Below are 22,148 nucleotides of genomic sequence, written 5' to 3' on the forward strand. Positions count from 1 at the left end.
GTAGCTGGTTACATTTTGTATAAATGTCTTGTTTTGTATTTTACATTATATTTCAAATACAAATTGTGGCACACCACTTAAAGTAAAACAGTACAAAAACTTTCCAAAACGAAGAAGAAAGAAAAGAAAGATATATATAAACAAGATACAAACATAAGTATATTTTAGTATTTGCTTAAAAATAGACAACTGAAGAAAAAAGGAAAAACTATGTACAGTACCGTACTATAAGAAAGACAACATGTTATACCAGTTTTGTGGTAGCGCCCTCTAGGGCTAAAGTAACTAAATATCAATACAAATTTAGTATTTCTGTATGGAGAGGATGTGAATATCATAAAAATATTAATCTATCTATTAAATAGATAATGATGATAACGCATTATTTTTCCATGACATCACTTTCATCCTAATCAATATTCCAATCAACATTTTAATAATCAAATCTAAAGAAAATCTATTGAAAAATGTATGTACTCAATCATCAATCCAAAGGTATAGATATACATATATCACCATACATGCATAATCCTTTAAATATCAAAAGGTATATAATTATCTAGGTGTATTAATGGGGTTTTTAAATAAATTGATAACTTAATTTTATTCATGGGTGTTCATCCTAGTAAACCCAGTAATCCAATGACCTTCTACCAGTCACTACATGCATGGGTGTCGGATTTCATGTAACAAGGTCACAAAAGGATTTGGCCATTCTCATTGAACGCCACAACTGCACAGGTGGAGTAAGTACACAAGATATATTGGCAGATGGTCAAAGTTTTCATCAAACAAAGTTTGCGCTCAACAGAGAATCACTTTGTACATTGCTTAGCAGAGTACGGTACAGTATTTGACCTTTAAATGTGTGCCAAGTTTTATGTAGGAGGTTTTCATTATGTAATAAAGGAGTAATCTAACTTGGAATTTCATTCAGATTTGCAAAGCCATTGGGTAGGGCAAAATGTCGAACAAAAATGCTGAAGTAATCTCTGCCTCACTTAAATTTGAAGTAAACGCCAATGATGACACGGGTGTGACAGGAATCCACAAAGCACTTGAGGATGATGCAGTTGGAGCTAACCTGGATAATATTGGTTGTGATTTAGAATTTCAAACAACTAACGATAAATCAGAGAAAACTATGGATTTCACTCCACAAAAAATGAGCGGAAAGAAGAAATCTGTGAATTTTATTGAACCTGTGAAGGAAAATACTTCAAAGTCAAGCAAGAAAAAAGGAAAAAAGAAGTCAAAGGGGAAAAGCAAGAAGTGTACTTCTGAAAAAGCTAAGCAAAATGATGATGCTTTGAATAAAATTAGTGACACAGCTCAAGTCAGTGTTTTTAATGATGAAGCTGGAATAGCAGAAATTAACCTTGAAATTGATAGGCCTACATGCAGTAAAGAAGGTAAGAATAACTCCATTCAACATTTATGTCGATCAAAATCAACATGTATACAATCAAGAGACAACAAAGTATCATTTGGTCAAGGCACGGCATAGTCTATAGAGACTCAAATAAGTCCAAATTGTGTTATTTTAGAATACATGGTACATATTCATGGAGATATTTAACATTTTATACCTCTATCCTAGCTAGAGGCCAGTAGAACTACCTCATTAGGTATCCATAATAGGGCAGCGACTACCTCTAGTCTAGGAGAGGACCATCTTTAATAATAATGAGTTACAACAAAAAGTAATTTAAATTATTTAATTTTTAAATTATATTGTACTCATTACAAATATCTCCAACAACTTTAAATTTAACAAATTGTCAAAAGTTATTTTTTAAATTCGTACCACCAGTGATGCCATGTGTAAATTACAATGCTACTACTACCAATGGCCATTAATTTTATTTTATGAGATCTATAATTTATTTCTTTGATATAAATGTGGCACACTCATTTCTTTAAACAGTACAACAGTGTGTCATTGTATAAACTTTATTCCATTTTAAAACCCAAATAAAACCCAAATAACAAGCTTTTTTTGTCATATGTGTTTGATCATTGTGATGTCATTGTCATCTTTTCAACTTGAGTGGTAAAGAAAGTGTCATAGAGACATTTATGAGTTACAGCGAAACTTTCCATTTTTGGCCTGAACAATATAGCAATTGATAAAATATGGGCCATAAATTTGGTTAATGTTTGAAAGGGGTGTACATCAAAAACAAAACAAAAGTAGTATTAAGAAAAGGATCCCATTTAAGCAAAGGGCGTAAAGAAAAGCGACACAGTGTAATATGGGTCAAATGTGTATGAGTAATTGTACAAAATTGTATAAATTAAATGGATCAAAGTCAGCATTATGGATTTGATTAAAAACAATTATTTTTAAAATACTGGAATGTCAAAATAATCTTATATTAAATTTAAAACCCGGCAGCTCAATCATATCAGAGTTAAAACCAGTGAAGAGATAATGTATAAAATTAGTTATATCTCAATGGGATATTTTTTATTAAAATATCAGTCAGTCTAGGTTGAAAAGAAAGAAACATCTCAAGCTCAAGAAAAATACAGAAAATTATGAAGAATTTAAAGAACCTAATTTATAATATTTTATAGTTACTGTATTGCGTTTCTGGAATGCCAGATATAATGCATACAATTTAATAGAACAGGGATGTAGCCTTAAAATAAGGGTTGGTGGGTGGGGAAAAAGTAAAACCATACTTTTAGGTATCTAGGAACATCTTGGGTGTGAGGTGAGGTGGAAAGCCTGATAATTAATATACAGTAGTCATTATACTTTAGGCCGAGTGCACAATTACAGTACATCCATGAAATCAGTTATTTCTGCAGCAGAAAAAATATTCTGGTACTTGTTAGTAGAGTAAGTAGAATTTAATTGGTGTAAACAGATATGATACATTTGGTATTGCTCAAAGATAAACCATTTGATGATAAAAGTGTTTATAGGCCAACCTGTTTATTTGAAGATGGCCCAGTGAGAGTGCTAATCTGTATTGTGGCCTTGTTTGCCCTAACCTGCTGGGAAACCACTGATTAGTTGCCAAGTTACGATAAAAATACCACAAATTCCATCTTGGATGATAAGTAACCTTGCATAAATCACATACAGATTGTGAATACAGAAAAAGAGTATGGTAGGCCTAATTCTGAAAACCGACAAAACTGATTCTACTTTCGTTTCGTCCTTATTAGAAAAACTGAAACTAAAACATTTGTCATATTTGATTGGGAACTTTTTTTGCATAATATAATATCAATAATATCTTTTCCATAAAAAAGTGAAAATTTGTTTTTTAATATCATTAAATTATATAATCAAAATCAATCATATGATAAAATATCATGAACAGAGGTAAAATACTGACAATATGACATAAGGATAAAATACAAATGCATCATTAATATTATAATTTCATAAAAAGGGTAAAACATTAGTAAAAAGAATTAAAAATAGTAAACAGAATTAAAAATATTAAAAAGAATTAAAAATATCATAAAACGGATGTTAAAAAAAGAGTGACTTATAAAGTTTTTAAAAACATATTCACCTGACAAAGTTTGATTTGCAGATGGAAGAAAATTTATAGGAAATCGGGCAACAGACACTTGAAAAATATTTATATACATTGAAATTATACAAAGTGTGTGTGATTTGTTTACAAGTTTATTATAAACATTATATTACTTTCATCCATTAAGCTCAATACTTGGTACTAATTGGACCACCAATGATTCAAACAAATCAGGTTTCAAAGTTCTTAGGGGGTTACAGAAACAGGAATTCTAAATAGAAACGACATGGAAAGATCAACATGGATAGTAGTAGGCTGAAACTAGAAATAAAGTACAGACAGTTAGAGTCTAAATGCCCATATATGGCACATCCCTTGTTGACTCCATTATACAGCTCTGTCTACACTACAGTAGTTTGACTACTGAAGTGTGATGTATCCAAATATGGTAGTGATATGCCCAATATATGATATTATCATGTCCATATATGGGCTCATCACATTTTTTTCACATAAAGTTTGATAGTGTAGACAGAGCTTAAGAATAATTAAATTGGATCATAATTATTGTTTAAAGGTTTACCAGCGATTAAACATTATTGGTAAAGTTATTTTTCCAAAAGAAAATAAAAGTATGGTTTCGGATTTTATGCTACAACCGTCTTCAGGAGAATGCTAGGCCAATAAAGAAGATAAATAGTTTAATATTGATATAGAAAATAAATGTACACAGTCAGGCAATCTTTAAAAGGAACAATCCTGCGCCTCTCAAAATCATTTTAAGATTTCATTTCACATAATTTCCAATACTTGAATCCCTTATAGTATTACGTTTCATAATGCTACTACTGTAAAATTCCATTCTCTGGAGTTTTGAGCCAGCTGGATAGTAACGCCTGCTGTTCACAAAAAAAATAAGAAAAAACAACATTTTGAAAAATGACTGTTTCACAGAAACATAGACGTTTGTTGGAATCCCCAAGCTCTTAAAAAATGAGTAGAAGGTTGATCTGATTTGTACCTCATGAAAAGAAAGACGACTGTTTTTATTCAATCTACCAAATACAAGTTTCCCTAGTGAGACTGAATCATGAACTTGGGTGGAGTGTCTTGCTGAGAATATAGTGATGGTAGTCCTAAATAGATTTTCTTGTTGGATATAGAGGTCAAACCACAAACTACATTTCTATACAGTAGGTAACATATATTATGTTAATCTCAACAAAATAATAAAAAGAAATTAGGCAAAATACTTTCATTAAATGAAGAGAGTCAAATAAATAAATCAATCAAGATGTAAGCTTTTGAAATGTTCTTGAAAATTAACTACAGTACTGTAATAAGAATTTAGGAAGATTATGAATGTTATTATGCAAAATGTTAAATATATAGTGTTGGCTTGGCTAACTATACAATAGTTTAAAAATGTTATATAAAGGGAAACTCCCATTATGAATTAACGTAGACGTTAAGATGTTCATAAACGTCAAATTACTGGAAAGACATTTAAATTATTGTGTTTTGGGGGCAATTATACTGGATTTATATATAATATAAATTTGATTGAAAAATGAGCAAGATATTTAAATATATAACTGTAAAGTTAATAAATTACTTTAATAATGTTTATAGCTAAATTTGTAATATTGGACCATGTCCAAATATTTTAAGATTTAAGACTTGTTTTGTAAACCATAAACCTAATTACCCGTATAGCTGTAAAAAGCACTTCCCACAGCATGACACCTAAAGCAAGCAGTAACCCAACACCGCAACACTGTTGCTCAGCCAAATTCAATAGCTATGAACAAGTGCGTATTATCTCATCGAAGTAAAATAACTGTCTTTTGTCATCATTAGCAGCTCGTTAGCAATTCTTAATGAGGCGCTTGTTTCTTCCTCTGCTATAACACAACAATAATACAATTTTACATTTTGATTTATTATTCATAGTTCAATATATCAAAGCGTTTCATTCATACAGACAAAAGAAAAAAATGTATCATCAGGGCTAGTGTGTATACTAGCTAGTGTTGCCTGAAAGCTCTGCAAATTTTTCTAGCTGTTTTACATTATCGTTTTCATTTAGCGTTTTTTAAAATCTATCTTGTATCTTAATTGAGATCCAGCCACTTCATTTTCATTTTTTCATTAATTTACCTTTGGATTTATATACATTTATATGTATTGCTTGCTTGATGAATATTTATTATTTACAGTGGATAATGTGATGTCAAAGGCGACTACAAGCCAAGTTGATGCGCCAGATGAAATTACGATTGAAGATAAAATGGATGGATCATATACACAAAATTTACACTTTATGCAAGAAGAAAATACTGAAGTGATTGAAGAAGTTAAAACTAAAATAATTCTAACTTCTAGTGACAAAGAACATGTCCGGGACATCAACACAGCACAACTTCTAGAAGAATTATCACAAACAATTAATTCGTTTTCAGAATTACAAGAAGAAAATCCAAATAACAGCGAGATAGAAATCACATCACAAGCAATAGAAGAAGTAGTTAGCATTGAAAGAATTGAACAAAACACTTTTGATATTCAACAATTTGAGGACTCTGAAATATGTACCACAAAAGAAAGAAATGTTGAATCACCTGGAAAATCAGTCCATTTTGAACTTGATATGGAAAATGATATGAACAATTCAGACATTTTAAATAAAGAGGAGACAGAAATAAATGCAAATTTAGCACATGACGACTTACCAGAAATAGAAGACAACCACAATATAGAAAATGATGATGCAGAGATTAAAGGAGAGTGTAAGATCTCTGATGCATCATCGTCATCTAGTTCAAGCTCAGACGATGAACATAAAGAAGTTAAAACTAAAAAAATGAAAAAACGAAAACGAAGAATCTTCAATTTTCACTTTCCTAAATTTGGAAATAAAAAGAAAAAGACCAGTAAAGCTACAGTTGAATCAGAATCTGATACATTACCGACAACATTGATTGCATGTCCAGGCGCTTCAGACGAAATAGAAGCTGAAGAAACCAATCATATCTCATGTGAAGGTGATGCAGAGATACAGTCATCTGTAAAAGAAGATGGCCGATCAGATGAATGTAAAGATTCGTCAGAAGTGGATCTTAAATCAGATAATACCAGTGTAACAGGTGGAACATTTAATGCTAACATTCCAACATTTGAAGGCTGTCTGGAAATCTCAAACAGTGAGAATGTTGAATTAAATTTGAGTGATAACTCAAAACAGGAAGATTGTAAGTTGAATGATAAGCCAGACGATTCAGGTGAATCCATAAGTAAAGAGAAGATGACAGAATTAGAGCTACAGGAAGGTGTGGAAATGACAGGGCGGAAGGCCATTGATTTACAGATGGACCTTGGTCGACCATTAGACACAACAGCCACTAGACAAAGTGATGTTAATGAGGGGAAAGAGGAAACTAAGAAAGAAGAGATTTCGGCAAATATTGGAATTCACATGTCAGGATTTGAAAGAACAAAAGGTCTGGTGGTAGAGGAAATAGACAACATAGAAAATAAAAAAGATTCAACAAATGTTCAGGATGCTAATGTTTGGGTTAAAATGAATTTAGATATGGATACAAATAAGTCTGATGCTGAAAAATTATTAGAAAGTGGAGGTGTATCACAACCAACAATTACGAATTTTAAAACTGCCAATACTTGTCAAGGCGAACGCGACATCTCACTAAACATAGGAAATGAAGTCGATATTGGAAATCAAGGTGAAGATGATCTATATCCTATGGAGTTGGAAGTTCAAAATTGTGCAGGGGTTGAAATCACACAAGATATTGCACTTAAAAGTAACAACTATGACAATAAGATCGAGGAAGAGAGCAATTTGGGGTCTGTTAGCATTGATGTAGGCGTAACAAGAAATAACGATATGGATCAGTTTGTATTAGAAAATGGTCAAAAGATTGATATTGTAAATGATGCACAGACTGTCTGTATAACACAAGGAATAGGTGTTGATGCAAGATTTGAAGGAGAAGCTACAGAGGGTGTACCAATAGAAGATATAAACCTGGAAATACAGTGGACAGGGAAAGATATTGCTTCATCATCTACTAGTTCAGATGATGAAGTGCTCAAGGTGTCAAAAGGGAAGAAACGCAAAAAGAAAAAGACTAAGAAAAAAACAAAGAAAAACAAAGGCATTTTTGGAAGTGGGTTCGCTAGGCAGATATCTGGCGGAAAGAAGGAAAATCCAGATTTAGAGTCTTTAGCAATCAGTCCAGATATTGAAGGAGATAATGAATGTATTGCTTGGCAAGAAATACCTAAAAAAGCACAAATTATTTTGGGTACGGATAGAATAAAAGCTGCAGAAAATATAAAGCCAGTAACGAAAGAAGATCCTAAAGTACTTGGCTTAGGTACAACTATGGATGCCGATTCAAAAGAGACTAATACTGAAAATAAAATAGTTCACATAAAGTTTGCTCGGGCAGTTTCTAACTGTAGTGACCATAAAACAGTAACATTTGATGATAAAAATAGTGATAAAACAGCAAACAAATCAGAAGATCTACATATTGATGTGGATAAGGAAGATTTACAAACATCGGAAGGAATAGAATTGGAAAGTAAACATGGGAACAAAAAGAAAAAAGGGTTCTTTTCCGGTTTCCACATGCCAGGTTTCGGAAGTAAGCACAAAAAGGGCAGTATTGATATTGAAGAAAATATTGATAATTCTAATATAGCTATTGACATTAACATACCAGATACAAATAAAGGAATTGTTATTGGTGAAGGTAATTCTGAAACGTTTATCGAAAGCGTATCGATTCTAGATGATGATAAAGAATTTTCAGAAGACAGATACAGACCAGCTGTAGATGATGTGGATTGTGAAATTTCAAGCAAATATTCAGAAGAAGATAAGCATGTGTTTGATATGAATTTAAAAGAGCGTAACAACAGAAAGATATGGAATATGAAAGACACTGCCATTTCAGATAGTTCAAGTGAAAACATTGATGTAGAGACTGAGGTATCACCTGAAATCAGTTTTGATGTTCCAGGTATTGAACGCAAGGATTGTAACATAGGAGTCGAGACACCACAACATTTAGATTGTGATTTAAATACTACCTCATTAAATTTTGATCCGCCAAAGTTTACAGTTGTAAAAGATTTAAATTTTGAAGGCAATGGCGAGATACGAGATTTAGACAAAGATGTAGATGAAAGTTGTCCTATTGAAAATGAATCAAATCCAGACATTTTAACAATATCTGATAATTGTGAAATTAATAACCAAGGAGAGAAAAATCGTTTCAGTGGATTCAACGTTCATATTCCACATTTTGGAGGAAGAAAAAACAATGAAATTGAATTATCACAACATGATGGAATTGATGTAGATATTATGCACACAGAATCAAATAATTCTGTATGTCCAGAAGGTGAAAAAATTGCAATTGCACAGGCAACTGATGTAAACCTAAAGGAGGAGATTGATGTAAAAAATCATAGCACTTCAGAATTGAAAGGTGATGTGTCAGGTGACTTTCCCATTGATATAACGGAATCGTCAGATTTGAAAGGAGATGAAGTTAAACTTTCTTCTAAACATGAAAAGAAAAAGAAAGGGTTGTTTGCAAAGGGCATACAATTTCCCAAGTTTGGAGGGATAAAGCATCGAAATAAAACGATTGAAATTGAGGAGTCAAAAGTTGATACAGACATACCTCAGTCTAATCAAATTAATGATAACACATCCTCAATTGAAAATGAAATAAAGGATGCTGATGCTGAAGTACAGATTTCTGGCATTTCAACCTCTTTGAATGTGGATGTTGAATTAAATGAAGACAACTTTGAAGAGTTTGAAACAGATTTTCAACAAAAAGAGCTTGAAAGTATTCCAGAAGAAGGTATTATGGAGAATGATAACGTTTCAAAAAGTAGGAGTAGCAGTTCTGATGATATCAGTGACCATAATAATGATATTAATGCTAAGAATAAGAGGAAAGGATTCTTTAGTGGGATTAATATACATCTACCATCGTTTTCTTGGAAGAGAAATAAAGGTGTGGTGGATTATGATACAACAACAATACAAGATAAAGGTATGAGTGATCAAGTTCAAAGTGGTGTAAGACTAAGTGAAGGAAAACCTGGCATAGAAGGAGAATTTCAAGAAGAAATTCAAACGGACACCAGCATTGAAGCAGATATAGATGCTGACATTGATATTGAGGAATTAAAGACAGATATTGATCCAGGTGTGTTACAGTTAGAAGATAAGAATGTTTTAGCATTGGATACTATTGAGGAAAACCCAGATATTGAAGAGTTAAGCCTAAAAGCTACTATTGATGGAGGAATTACTATCAACAGTGATGTTGAAATAGGTGATGGTTATGATGACGGAAATGGAAATAAAGAAAAAGAAATGAAAAAATCTAAAACCCATAAAAAGAAAGGCCTGCTAGGAGGCATTCATTTTCCAAGAATCGGGGATAAAAAGAAAAAGGATAATTTGATAGGTGATTTAACAACAAGTTCGCCAGATATTGATATTAAGGCAGAACATGATAAATGTATTGATACTAACAATTTGGTAGTGTCAGAATTACCAGATTCAAATCTTGATACAGAGGAATTACAAGTATGTATGCCCGACATTGATGCAAGACTTCAGAGTCAGAAATTAAGCACAAATGCTGTTGTCGAAACCAATAATGAGATTGAATGGCAACTACCTGAAGCTTTGGATGCTGAAAGTAAAATTGACGTGGATGATCAAGAAATAAAATTGCATCCACAACTTCATATAAACATAAATATGGACAATAAGGGAGAGAATATTGATATACCAACACAACATTTAGAGATGGAAAATGTACATGAAACAGAAGACATCAATGTAACACTTCCCGATATTGGTAATGTTTTGCTAAATAAAGAAAACTCAAGTATAGTTTCTGAAGGTAAAACCCCAGAACTTCATACCTCAGAAATAAACATTGATCAACCTGAAACAAAAGAGATATCTGGTTATAATATTAATCTAGGGATTCAAAGAGATCATGAGGACGCAACAAAATTGAATACATGTACCTTACAAGACATTCAAGATTCAGAAGTTGATGTAGATAATCCTATCTTATTCGAAAATGAAGTAGATGCAAATATTAAATTGAGTGAACCAACCACAAAGAATGGTATTGATTTGGGCGAGTCTCAACCTTTAAGCATTAACTTAAAAACAGACATAGACGAGATTGGCAAAACCAAACTAGAAAGTGATATTCAAATCGTCAAACCAACACCTGAAAAATTACAAACGGAATATTATATTCCACAAAATGAGAAATCCGCAACTCTTCCTCAAACGAAGTTAGACTTCAAGCCAAGGGTCAGTCGTGGTATTAGCATCGAGGGAAGTGTGAAAATGCGGTTACGAAAAGGAAGTTCAGAACCTGAGCTCTCAAGTCCAAAATCAAAGACAAAAAAGAAACGTTTTACTTTACCTTCATTCAACTTTCCTAATTTCTGGAACCGAAAAAATAAAACTACCAAAATAGATATGGATACTGAAAATCTCAGACGACCTAAATCGATGGAAGTTCTTCCTTCATCAATTAATGGTGTCAATGAAGATGTTAAGATTGAACCAAGACCATTGTCATTATCACTTCCTATTTCCATAGAAGAGGAGGACTCAACAATGCTTCCTAGTTCATCAGTTGATATTGAACCTGCCGGGAGTTCACCAGATATTTCTGTGGACAAGTCATTACAGGTTAAAAACATAGAAAGAGAAATTGATGGAGGGCAATTGGACGAAGTCATTAATTCGAAACCTAAAAAGAAAATCAAAATGCCTTCATTAAATTTCCAACTATCAAAAAGTAAAAAGGAAAAAGTGTATAAAGAAAAAAGAGTCATTGATCAGAAAGAGGAATTGGACGATGATGGGGTTGACATGCAAAAACCTATAATTAAATTAAAAGCCAAAGGAGAAGTAGATATCTCAGATCTCTCTCTAAATGCATCTGGCTTAGAATTACCATCTGACAGAGAAAACATATCAACTTCTGTAGAAGATGTTGTCGATACAATTGAAATAAGACCTCAAATAGAGGGTCAAGAGAGAAACAATTCGGATACAATAAAGATTGACACGGCAGAACATAAACAAGTTGATGTAATTATTCAAGATTCACACGAACCTTTAAAATTGAATATATCTACTACTGGTGGTGGCATTACAGATATCAACAAGGATTTACCAAGTCCAGCATTTACTGCCTCTGATTCTGGACTTTCTTCAGGAGTTGGTGAAGGGGAAGTAAGCCTTCCAGGTTTTGGATGCCCAGAAGAATTCTCAGTAAATGCAGGAATTTCTGCAGAGGTTGATCCATCAGCAGATGTTTCTGCTATGGAGACCAGTTGCTCTAGTCAAGCTGACGAAGACATAAAAAGTTCTAGTTCCAGTCACTCTTTGGTAGAAAAGAATAAAAGAAAAGGTTTTAGACTGCCTAAGATAAGTTTCTCTGGGAAACGAAAGAGTAAAACCGTACCAGCTGTCGTCTCTCCATCAGGAACGGTCAAAGCACATAATTATTCTCTGTCCTCAGATGATTCGGTGGCAAAATTGAGCAAAGGAAAAAAGAGAAAAGACCTGAAAGATGAATCTATTTTTGATGATACAGATGACCATCTAAAATTATCTGGAGACGTGTCATTTAATTTGGGTAAGTACATATTTTATATTGTTATCAGGGATGTAGCTAGAGAAGTCTAGGGATAGGTGTCAAAATGCTATGCATAGGTTAATTATCAAAAAGTACATCAAGTATCATATCTTGAGAATATCAATACATTCCTCTTTGATTGAACCAGTGGGTTGTAAATTATTGGTGCCAAGCCGACTCAAGTAAGGGTCTTGAAAATGAAAGTGTAAATACAACTGTAAGTTTATATTTAGTTACGGTGATAATATTAATGCAGGGTTTAATATTTGAATCTTGATAATCTGATAACTGTATCAATTTACAAGTACTGTATAGGAAATGATACTTTGACAATCTACAATACTGAAAATGGTTTCTACGGAGATACAGTAGAAAGAAGTTAATAGAAGATTAAATTTAATCAAATCTCTTAATTTAGATCAGTGTAGTAAGGGTAGTACTACTACTAAAACCATACTAAAATCATAAGTAAGAGTTTGACTAAAATCATGAGTAGGAGTTTGACTAAAATCATGAGTAAGAGTTTGACTAATATCATGAGTAAGAGTTTGACTAATATCATGAGTAAGAGTTTGACTAATATCATGAGTAAGAGTAGTACTAATACATGAGTAAGACTAAGAGTAGTACTAAAATCCTAAGTAAGCATAGTAATAAAATCATGAGTTTTACTAATATCTTGAGTAAGTGATTCTAGAAACAAAAACTTCAGAATTGATACCACTATTGTTTGTTGTTGTAGGGTCAGTATTATGTACAGTGTCAACATAGCTATATCAGTATTGACTGACCACTTTGCTATTTGTTAGAAAGAGTAATCTGGCCTTAGTTTACTGTTACAAGTGTTTTAAAACTTTATCATGTATGTTTATTGTTTGTGGTAAAGCAAATGTCAATCTTAAGATAAATACAAGGTGGTATATTAGAAATTATACTTTGTAAACATGTTGGTGTACTGTATCAATGTTACCTTCATGCTTCATTGCAATGGCACTGACCATCAAGTAATTGCATTCAAGGATGAGTGAGGATGTTTGACATTGCTAAAAGGGGGTGGGGGAGGTCAAAGACTAAAAATATGTCATAAGACACTATATTTTTCATGATTAAAAGTTTTAAAACATTTATAATAGTTTAATTATACACTGGTTGGATTGGGAGATTTTTTTTACTACTGTACAGTACTAAAATAAATCTAGCAATTTAAATCTAATGTATGTTTTGTACCAACCCTGAAACCAGTTATAGAAATACCGGGATAGTGTCCGGTGGGCACTATGTATTTTTAAGTTCTATTTATTTGCTGTTAGCCGAAACCGTTTAATTCATTCCAAAGTAAATGTTTTTTATATATTTACAAATGACAATAAATTTACTTACTTATTTTGTCAATTATTACTCAATTGCTTTAAAATGTGGGAAACTCACTTTTGTCGAAAAAGAACATAATGTATGCATAGAAACTGATACCATTTTACATATTGTGTATTACTTTTTTCCTTAAAGAAGGTGGACCATCAACAAGTACACCACTCAAGAGTGTACATCGCAACAACAGCAATGCATGTGACCCAGAAAATACAACAGAACTACCAGAAGATCCAAGCGTTTTACCAATTCAGTTTACCACAACTTACAAAGTGGTGATTGCAATAGATTTTGGTTCAACATTTAGTGGGTATGCATACTGCTTTCCGACAAATCCTGAAGAGATATTTGTAATGCGCAAGTGGCAGGGCGGTGATCCTGGAGTACGGAATACGAAGATGCCATCAACTCTACTGCTGACACCTGAAGGAGAGTTTCATTCGTTTGGTTTTGTTGCTAGGGATTTCTATCATGATATGGAACACAAAGAGGCTCAGAAATGGTTGTATTTTAATAACTTTAAAATGCCACTTCACACCAATCAGGTAAGAATCTTATTTAACACTATACTAAAAAACAATTCAAGCATTATTTTGTTTTTGTTCTGTGGGATCATTTAATATTGACATATTAACAGACCCATATAAAGGAGATACGACAACAAGGAGAGGATCCAATATTTTTTTAACAGGAGAGCGCTATAACAAAAGTGTATGTCAAAATAGATGTAAAAAGTAGTTTACACAAAGCACGCGGTGGCGTTCCAAGCGCAAAGCCCCTCTGCACTACTCTCCGAGAACAATCTATTTATTATAGTTACCCTGGAAATGTAGCGCGCGCTACTATTGGGTGTACCAAGTACAAAATATATACATTGTTCATCACAAGGTTTTTGTGACCGACTTGACTTTTGGGGCATTATACAATATATAGTATATAATGCCTAAATGGTTTTAATAGATGAAGTTGTTGATTTCTCACATTCCAATCTGTTGAAGTTGTTGATAAGGTATCTATTGAAGCTTGTGTTATTTGATAAACCTGATACACTAGAGCATACAAAAAATAAGAATGTTCATGCACTGTTTAACTAAAGAAATGCGGGTAGACCATCCCCGAGACCATCTTTATTCCCCTGAATATTAGAAGTATCCTAGGGCTGAGAATTACTTTTACTGAGCAGTAGGTTCTGCTTCAGTGGATTCACATGCTATACACAACAGTATACACTGTTACACAAGTTAAACAAATGTATTAATAAATTTAATAAAATCATATCACCAAAAATATTTGGCTATGTTCCAAACCAAAATATCATGTTATAACATTTAACTGTCACCATAGAAACTAACACCAACATCACAACCAAACAGTAAAGTGATATAATGAAGTTTCTATTTATTATGATTTTTTTATCATCTTAAAAAACATTATTATTGCAAAATATAGCTATTTTATACACTTTTAAAACATTAAATGGGCAAAATGTGATTTTGAAAATTATATTTTTTTTATATTTTCTCTACTAATCCTCTGTTTTATTATCTTTGGGGCAAAATGTATTTGATTGTAAAAAAGAAAATTAAGGTCAGTACATACACAATTTATTAAACCACAAAGATTGATTAAAACACCTTTTAAAAATAAATTTCTGAATTAGTTTTAAAATGTTGATAATTTTTCGACCTACAATATATATGTCATTTAAATTTGGTTTGGGTTACAGTTTTGTGGTAGTTTATTATTAGATTGCGGTAGGTAGGTAGCGTAGCGTCATGCTGGGGTCAACATAAACACCTTGGAGTATTATTTAAGATGAGGCACAATATGGGTTGTATTACTCTTCACTACTATATAAAAAGTCCTACCAGATACTGTACACATCTCTTTCCTTCTGGGAGTTCTTCCAACAAGATGTCCCCTAAATAGGGGTGTCCATTGAATAGGAGTTGGCTGTTGTGTTAAAACATATATTGCTCCTTGTTTTATGGGGAAATATCTCTTTAATAAAGGAGTGTTACATTAAATTTTAGATACTATACCATAATTAAAATGTGTAAATTAATTCTTTTATTCTGAAGCATATTATGAAAAAATATAGTTTTTACTTTACTGTCGACAACTTCGGTCAATGGTAATTCTTACTTATTTTGATCTCCTTTCACACTTTGTCTTCTTTTTATCTATTTTTCCCCCTAAAGTATAAATATCTGTTCTATTTTGTTAAATGTGTGGAAATGAAACGAAACAAACAAACATTGTACAAGAGAAAAAAAAGCAAAACTTAAGAAGTCACATAAAAATAAACCCTATTCCTTGTCATCAGATATAATTTATTAATAATAATAACATTTGATAATTTGACCAGTCATTGAACCCAGCAGCAGGTAAAACAAAAATCTTGTGACTCAATTTGGTTCCCGGTAGGCTCATTGAGGGATTTGTATAAACCCATCCCAGGGCTCAAATCATGAACACTCTAGTAAGGCTTTCAAGAGGTGTTTCATGCTTAAAAGGTAGACTTAATGGATTGCAGAAGCCAAGCTATCTTGTTTATCTTTAGATATTGACCAGAGGGAGGCACATTCAAAGGCCATTTTTCTTAACGTCCAATATTCAAAGGCCATGTTTGTTAGTATTTACGTTGCAAAAGAAGATTATTTATTTCTTAATGATTATTAAAAAGATATTACAATATTAGTTTTTATAAACGATAAACAAAGTCAAATGGTCAGCCAACAGTTGCGGATCCAGGATTTTGATAGGGTGCTGAACTTAATTTTATGTCCTATCTTTTTACATTTTTGCAATTAGAGGGGGCTTGGGCCAGCTGGGCACCCACCTTGAATTCACCCCTGGCCATTACATGTTTCATAAACTCTAACTAGAAAAAAAAATAACATTGTCAAATGTTAGTAGTAATAAAAGATAGACAAATGCCTTAAAGATGTTTACATCCTGAAGGGTTTGTTTATAGGATGTGAGAGAATGTGGTTTAGTTTTTTAAATTCCAGTTTCAACTCATTTTTTTTAAATGCTTCTGAATATCTGAAAGAATTAAGAACAAATTGACAAATATTTGAAATCAAGAACCAATTGAATATTTTAGAATTGGGCTTCTTTCATGTTTCAATATTTGAAGGCTGCAACCAGGCAAATAAAATCAATTGCAATCTGACGAAAAATGTACCAAATTTACAGGTTCATATTAAAGAATAATAAACAAAAAACATTTATTTACTTAAAAGCTATCATTTTTTAATCATTCCTTTTGCAACATTTTTAGCATTTTTGATTGGCATTTAATTTATCTTTCTGGGGATTAGCATAGAGATATTATGGATTAGCAAGTAATCTTTCATTATAAAATCATTATTGGATTAAGATCCTGTAAGGTCATTAATCTAATACTTAATCCATTATTACAGCAGATTATCAATTAATTCTTGTCTGACTCTGAATTGTCAATCTTGGTTACTCCCAGCGTATCATGATACCTATCATGATACCTATGTGATGAGACACAGGGCCTATTTTTGTTGCCAAAAAGGCCTACTGTAACGTCATAGAGGTACAATATTGATCAAACCTTCAGAACAACTTTTCTGCTCTTTTCATCTCTCCCAAAATATATCAAGGTTTTTGTTATAAACTATTTTTTGTCAAGAACTGCTCATACTCACCTTTATACAGAAGCAAAACATTAAAATGTGCTGGTGCCCAGTTATATTCTTCTCCAAACTAAATAAAAGTCTACAGGTATAATTATAAAAACAGTATAATTGAATAAATCAAATGTTTTACAGCGTTTGGAAAGTCTTGAATACATGAATAGCAAACTATCCATACTTTAATGATCTTTGCGTAAAAATGTATATATTGAATATCTGTACATCAAACATTGTGTATTTGATCATGGAGAAATAAGTTAGGTTATTTCTCCATGATTTGATTGAATATTGAAATGATTTATGTGAGCATTTGTTCCTGGGCCAGTAATTATTATACTGTATATTAATTGTATGTTTACAATAATATTTTGTAATGGAATTAAGAGATGGGACACTACTGCCTGAGGCTTTTATGCTGCCATTAAGTGAGCTATCATCTTCCAATTCTGTTTTTCTTCATATCAATTTTCCTTAATGATCAACCTGTAGTTTGACAAACTCTGTTGTATTAAAATGTACATTTATAATTTAATTTAATAATTTTAATCACTAAATCACTTATTAGTACTTCAGTTATCTAGTACTGCATAAGTGACATCTTTTTAGTCCAGCAGAATATTCTTGGTGTCAGGGCATACCACCATAGTTAAGGCAAATTAGTGCAACAGTTTCTGAACAACAGAACGTTCCACGAAAGACCTTAAAGGGGCAATACCATTGCTGATCTGTCTTTATATATTAACTTTCTGCTACACAAAGAAAACCAAAAGTTTTTTTACGTTAACTAATGAACTGGTATGTTAAATTGATAAATAAAATGATTGTGTGCAATCAACAAGTTAATAATTCAATTTACGAAATCATCATCTATTCAATAGTTTTAATCTTCCAATTTCTGGAAATATAATCTGTCACCAATGATAACATAATAGTGTGCTCATTATTTTGAGGATATGAAATCGAAGATGTATTAAGTTTGATCCATAGGCGACCTTTAACCTTGCCGATGGGAGAAGTCACTTAACACCTGCATAACTGCATATTTGTCCATATATATAACACTGTACAGAAATTTGAAGTCTTGTTGATAGGCCTGTAGTTATGTTATGATTGGTCACTATTCAACTACATGTACATTATCAGTTGATAATGGAGTTAATTTATCGCAATTATCACAGGTTCAAATGTCGAACAATGTCGATGGATTGGTTATTACTGTATTTATTATTCATAATACACAGGTGGTAGTGTTGATGAATGTTTTTAAAGAGAATAATGACGGGAAGTTTTGCAAAATCTATCTTGTGTGGGGAAGAGGTGGGTGGGGGAGGTGGTTGATTTATGAACTCATATATACTTTCCACTCTAACATGCATGGTATATTGTTAAAGAATACAGTGCCCTTTTTTCATACTTATCTCAATCAGCCATGGTCAGTCCACTGCTGGACTAAAATCCTTAGAGTGTTGCTTCCAGGCCTCAATCTCTTGCTTTCTGACATCTCCCGTCCCTTGCTTCTTTTTTTTCTTTTTATATTAAAAATATGGTAAGATTAAGAAAGGAATAATTTTATCTTATAAAGTGCTTTATATTACTGTATAAAATATTTGTTCTTGTAGAATTTAGATCTCGATACTGAGATAGAGGCAGGTAATGGCATCCATGTACCAGCCATCAAGCTGTTTGAATTAGCCCTTGCATTTTTTAAGGAGCGTGCATTACAAGATGTGTCTGACCGTAGTGACCATCAGGTGGACCAGCAGGACATTCGTTGGGTTTTGACCGTGCCAGCAATTTGGAAACAGCAAGCTAAACAGTTCATAAGGAAAGCAACTTATTTGGTAAATGAATATGCTTCCACTGTACTAAACTATGAAATCAGTTTGTTATAAAAAACATACTTTTTAAGATATTCTTACTTTATTTATCCTTGTTTTTTAGGCTGGTATTGGTTCTCCGTCTAACCCAGATCAGTTGACAATTGCCCTGGAGCCAGAAGCTGCATCTATCTATATTCGTCAGCTTAAGAAACCAGAATTTGTGCCTGATAAAAGTAAAAGAAAAAGCATTATTGAAGTGGAAAATATGAATGCATCACTGTATACTGTTCCAGAGAATCTCACAAAAGGTATTTTGAGGGAAACTTCATAGAGATAAAAATGCCATATAGTATTTTGTTCAAAGGTTATGGGAAATATATATTCGTTTTATGACGATGGGGAGGACTCATAGATCTTGAGCATTTGGATAGATCAACTTTTTAGTATTGTATGGATTATTTAATAATGTATATTACTGCACACTATCAAATAGTGTAAAGAGGTATTCTTAAAGCTAAAATCCCTGCCCATTAGACACCCTATCATCCAACCTGATGTGGGACATATTCTTAATTTCCACCAGGACAATTCTAAAGTTTTTCTAAAAAAAGAAAAAAGCAATACCTTTAAATTTAGCAAAAACAACATACAACTGATTTTATTTTTCTTTGCCAATCAGGTTGTAGATACATTGTTGTCGACTGCGGTGGTGGAACTGTCGACATCACTGTCCATCAAATTGAAGATCATCATGGTCTAGTGGAAGTTCATAGGGCATCAGGAGGAACGTTTGGTTCGATCAGTGTTGATAGGCAGTTTCAAAAACTTCTAGTGGAGATCTGTGGACAAGATTTTATTGATGAGTTCAAAGTAAATGCTCATTTATTTAGTAATATTAATTTATATTATCTCTTTCACATTGCTTTTAGAGATAGCCAGGAGTGATACAGGGGCTGTATTTAGTCAGTGTGAATGCAAAAATAAACCTTGGAAAGCTGCTTGTATATTGTTCCATTGCTGTATGGACAAATGCATACACAACTCTATCTAACTACAGAATCAGTAAATGCCTAGCCCTAAGAAGTTTAACAAAGTTTGACCTTTGACATGCCTCTTTTACTTTCTTTAGATAAAACGCCCAGCTGGATGGGTGGATCTAATGATAGCATTTGAAGCAAGAAAACGAAACATACAGCCATGGAAGAGCAACCCATTGAATGTGTCGCTCCCATTCTCATTCATTGACTATTACAAAAAGTTTACAAAGACGTCAACAGTCGAACATGCATTGAAAGTTTACAACAGTGAAGATGTGAAATGGTCTCCTCAAGGTATATTATATATTTTTTCATAGGATCGCGTTGACCACCAATTTTAAGATTTACATCATCAAACTTATGTTTTTTTAAATTGATGTGTATGGTATTGTATTTCATGAATAAAGATATTGATTGATTGATTTAAAGAAAAGATTTTTGGAATTCTTTACCATATTTGTTTTATCTTACCTTTTCATATTCAGGGTTGGATCCCGGATTTGTCACGGTTAAGTGCTAACATAATATAAAATACATAAGATAATTTTAATAGTCTGTCAAAAATAGATTAGTTTACAATTTTATTTTAGGTCAAATGAAAGAAATGCGGTGCCCCAAGCACTACTCCCTGGTCCCATGGCTGGTAAAACTTCAGTTACAAATTACCATTTTTTTTTCTTGAATTACAGGAATGATACGTTTCTCATTAGAAGGAATGCAGTCCCTTTTCCAACCATCTATAAATAACATCACAGAATGCATCGAACAAGTATTGAATGAACCAAACATCGGAAACCTTTCTCACCTTTTCATAGTCGGCGGCTTTGCTGAATCACCTTTTGTTAAAAACACAATACGCAACCAATTCCAAGATCGTCTACAGGTCATCATTCCACCGGATGTAACGATGGCAGTCGTGAAAGGTGCGGTAATGTACGGTATGGATCCTACGGTTATTAGAGTACGTAAATCGAAGTTGACGTACGGTGTCGGCGTGTTGAACAAGTTTGATTCACAAAAGCACCCGCAGAAAAAGAAAGTTGTCAAAGATAATGTAGAATGGTGCTTAGATGTTTTTGACAAGTTGGTGGAGGTTGATCAGGCAGTCCAAACTGGCGAAAAAGTATGTCGGAGTTACACGCCTGCAAAACCAGATCAAAAAGAGATTTTAATCACTATTTATTGTAGCGAGAAGAAGACTGTTAAATTTATCACAGATGCGGGCGTTAAAAAGTTTGGAACATTAAAAATTGATTTGTCAATGATAGAACAACTAAATGATTTGCAACGACGAGAAATTCGACTTACAATGCAGTATGGCGACACCGAGATTAAAGTTAGTGCGTTGGACGTTCTTACTGGACACTGTGTTAAAGTAAACATAGACTTTGAAGAAAATGTAAATTAAAATAGATTTTAGACATTTTTTTTTATCGGTATAAGAATAAGTATTTTTATCAAATATTTTAATAAAATCAATACCTTGTAAATATACGTACATTATCTTATATAATTAGAATTTTAATTTTGTACAATTCTGTTAATTACCAAAATAGATTATCCTTAAAGGACCAGATGTAGTCACATGGTAATCTCAGGAGACAGGCAATCCCTATTGACCAAGAAATAGAATGTATGGGATTAAAATAGATAAACGACTTTAAATAATCTCTTAAGCTCTGTCTACACTATCAAACTAGTTTGACAAAAAAAGTTTGATGTGTCCAAATATGGTAGTGATATGAAATCATCATGTCCATATATGGGCACATCACATTTTTTTGTCATAACATAAAGTTTGATAGTGCAGACAGGGCTATAGAGACAATATTGTACTGCAATTAGTTGACATTTATAGGAAATACTCACATGCAACAATTTATTGTTATAATGTGAATCTTGTGGGAGACAGTAAACAGTAAATTTATGTAATTATTTTCTTTTGGTTTTTTTTTTAAACTATTATACTTTTCTTTTAGATTAATTTGTAAGGACTTATAAGATATTTTATAACATA

The 22,148-nt window shown here is 32.5% G+C and overlaps 2 protein-coding genes across 3 annotated transcripts; both read left to right on the forward strand.

Annotated features, from left to right (window-relative positions):
• Nucleotides 1-643: 643 nt before the first annotated feature.
• On the forward strand, nt 644-10,910 carry LOC144838379 (uncharacterized). The gene is made up of 3 exons (XM_078693718.1): nt 644-1,412; nt 5,720-10,780; nt 10,876-10,910. The coding sequence occupies exons 1-3, from the start codon at nt 965-967 to the stop codon at nt 10,908-10,910; spliced, it is 5,544 nt and encodes a 1,847-aa protein (XP_078549844.1). The 5' UTR covers nt 644-964.
• Nucleotides 10,675-21,848, forward strand: LOC144837473 (heat shock 70 kDa protein 12A-like). Of its 2 annotated transcripts, none has more exons than XM_078692607.1 (7): nt 10,675-12,235; nt 13,742-14,148; nt 18,894-19,115; nt 19,216-19,402; nt 19,774-19,964; nt 20,224-20,425; nt 20,821-21,848. In XM_078692607.1, the coding sequence occupies exons 1-7, from the start codon at nt 10,930-10,932 to the stop codon at nt 21,537-21,539; spliced, it is 3,234 nt and encodes a 1,077-aa protein (XP_078548733.1). In that variant the 5' UTR covers nt 10,675-10,929; the 3' UTR covers nt 21,540-21,848. The 2 variants fall into 2 exon arrangements, with proteins under 2 accessions (XP_078548733.1, XP_078548734.1); XM_078692608.1 differs by having other exon boundaries at nt 13,745-14,148.
• Nucleotides 21,849-22,148: the final 300 nt, after the last annotated feature.

Source organism: Antedon bifida, chromosome 3 (genome assembly GCF_963402885.1).
Source record: "Antedon bifida chromosome 3, ecAntBifi1.1, whole genome shotgun sequence".
Taxonomy (NCBI): domain Eukaryota; kingdom Metazoa; phylum Echinodermata; class Crinoidea; order Comatulida; family Antedonidae; genus Antedon; species Antedon bifida.

Bases quoted from the DNA above. Each gene is read 5' to 3' on its own strand.
- LOC144838379 (XM_078693718.1), top strand. From the start codon at position 965: ATGTCGAACAAAAATGCTGAAGTAATCTCTGCCTCACTTAAATTTGAA. The intron at 1,413-5,719 runs GTAAGAATAACT...TATTATTTACAG, and splicing joins GCCTACATGCAGTAAAGAAG to TGGATAATGTGATGTCAAAG. The intron at 10,781-10,875 runs GTGATATTCAAA...CCTCAAACGAAG, and splicing joins TGGCAAAACCAAACTAGAAA to TTAGACTTCAAGCCAAGGGT.
- LOC144837473 (XM_078692607.1), top strand. From the start codon at position 10,930: ATGCGGTTACGAAAAGGAAGTTCAGAACCTGAGCTCTCAAGTCCAAAA. The intron at 12,236-13,741 runs GTAAGTACATAT...TTTTCCTTAAAG, and splicing joins AGACGTGTCATTTAATTTGG to AAGGTGGACCATCAACAAGT. The intron at 19,403-19,773 runs GTATTTTGAGGG...TTTGCCAATCAG, and splicing joins TCCAGAGAATCTCACAAAAG to GTTGTAGATACATTGTTGTC.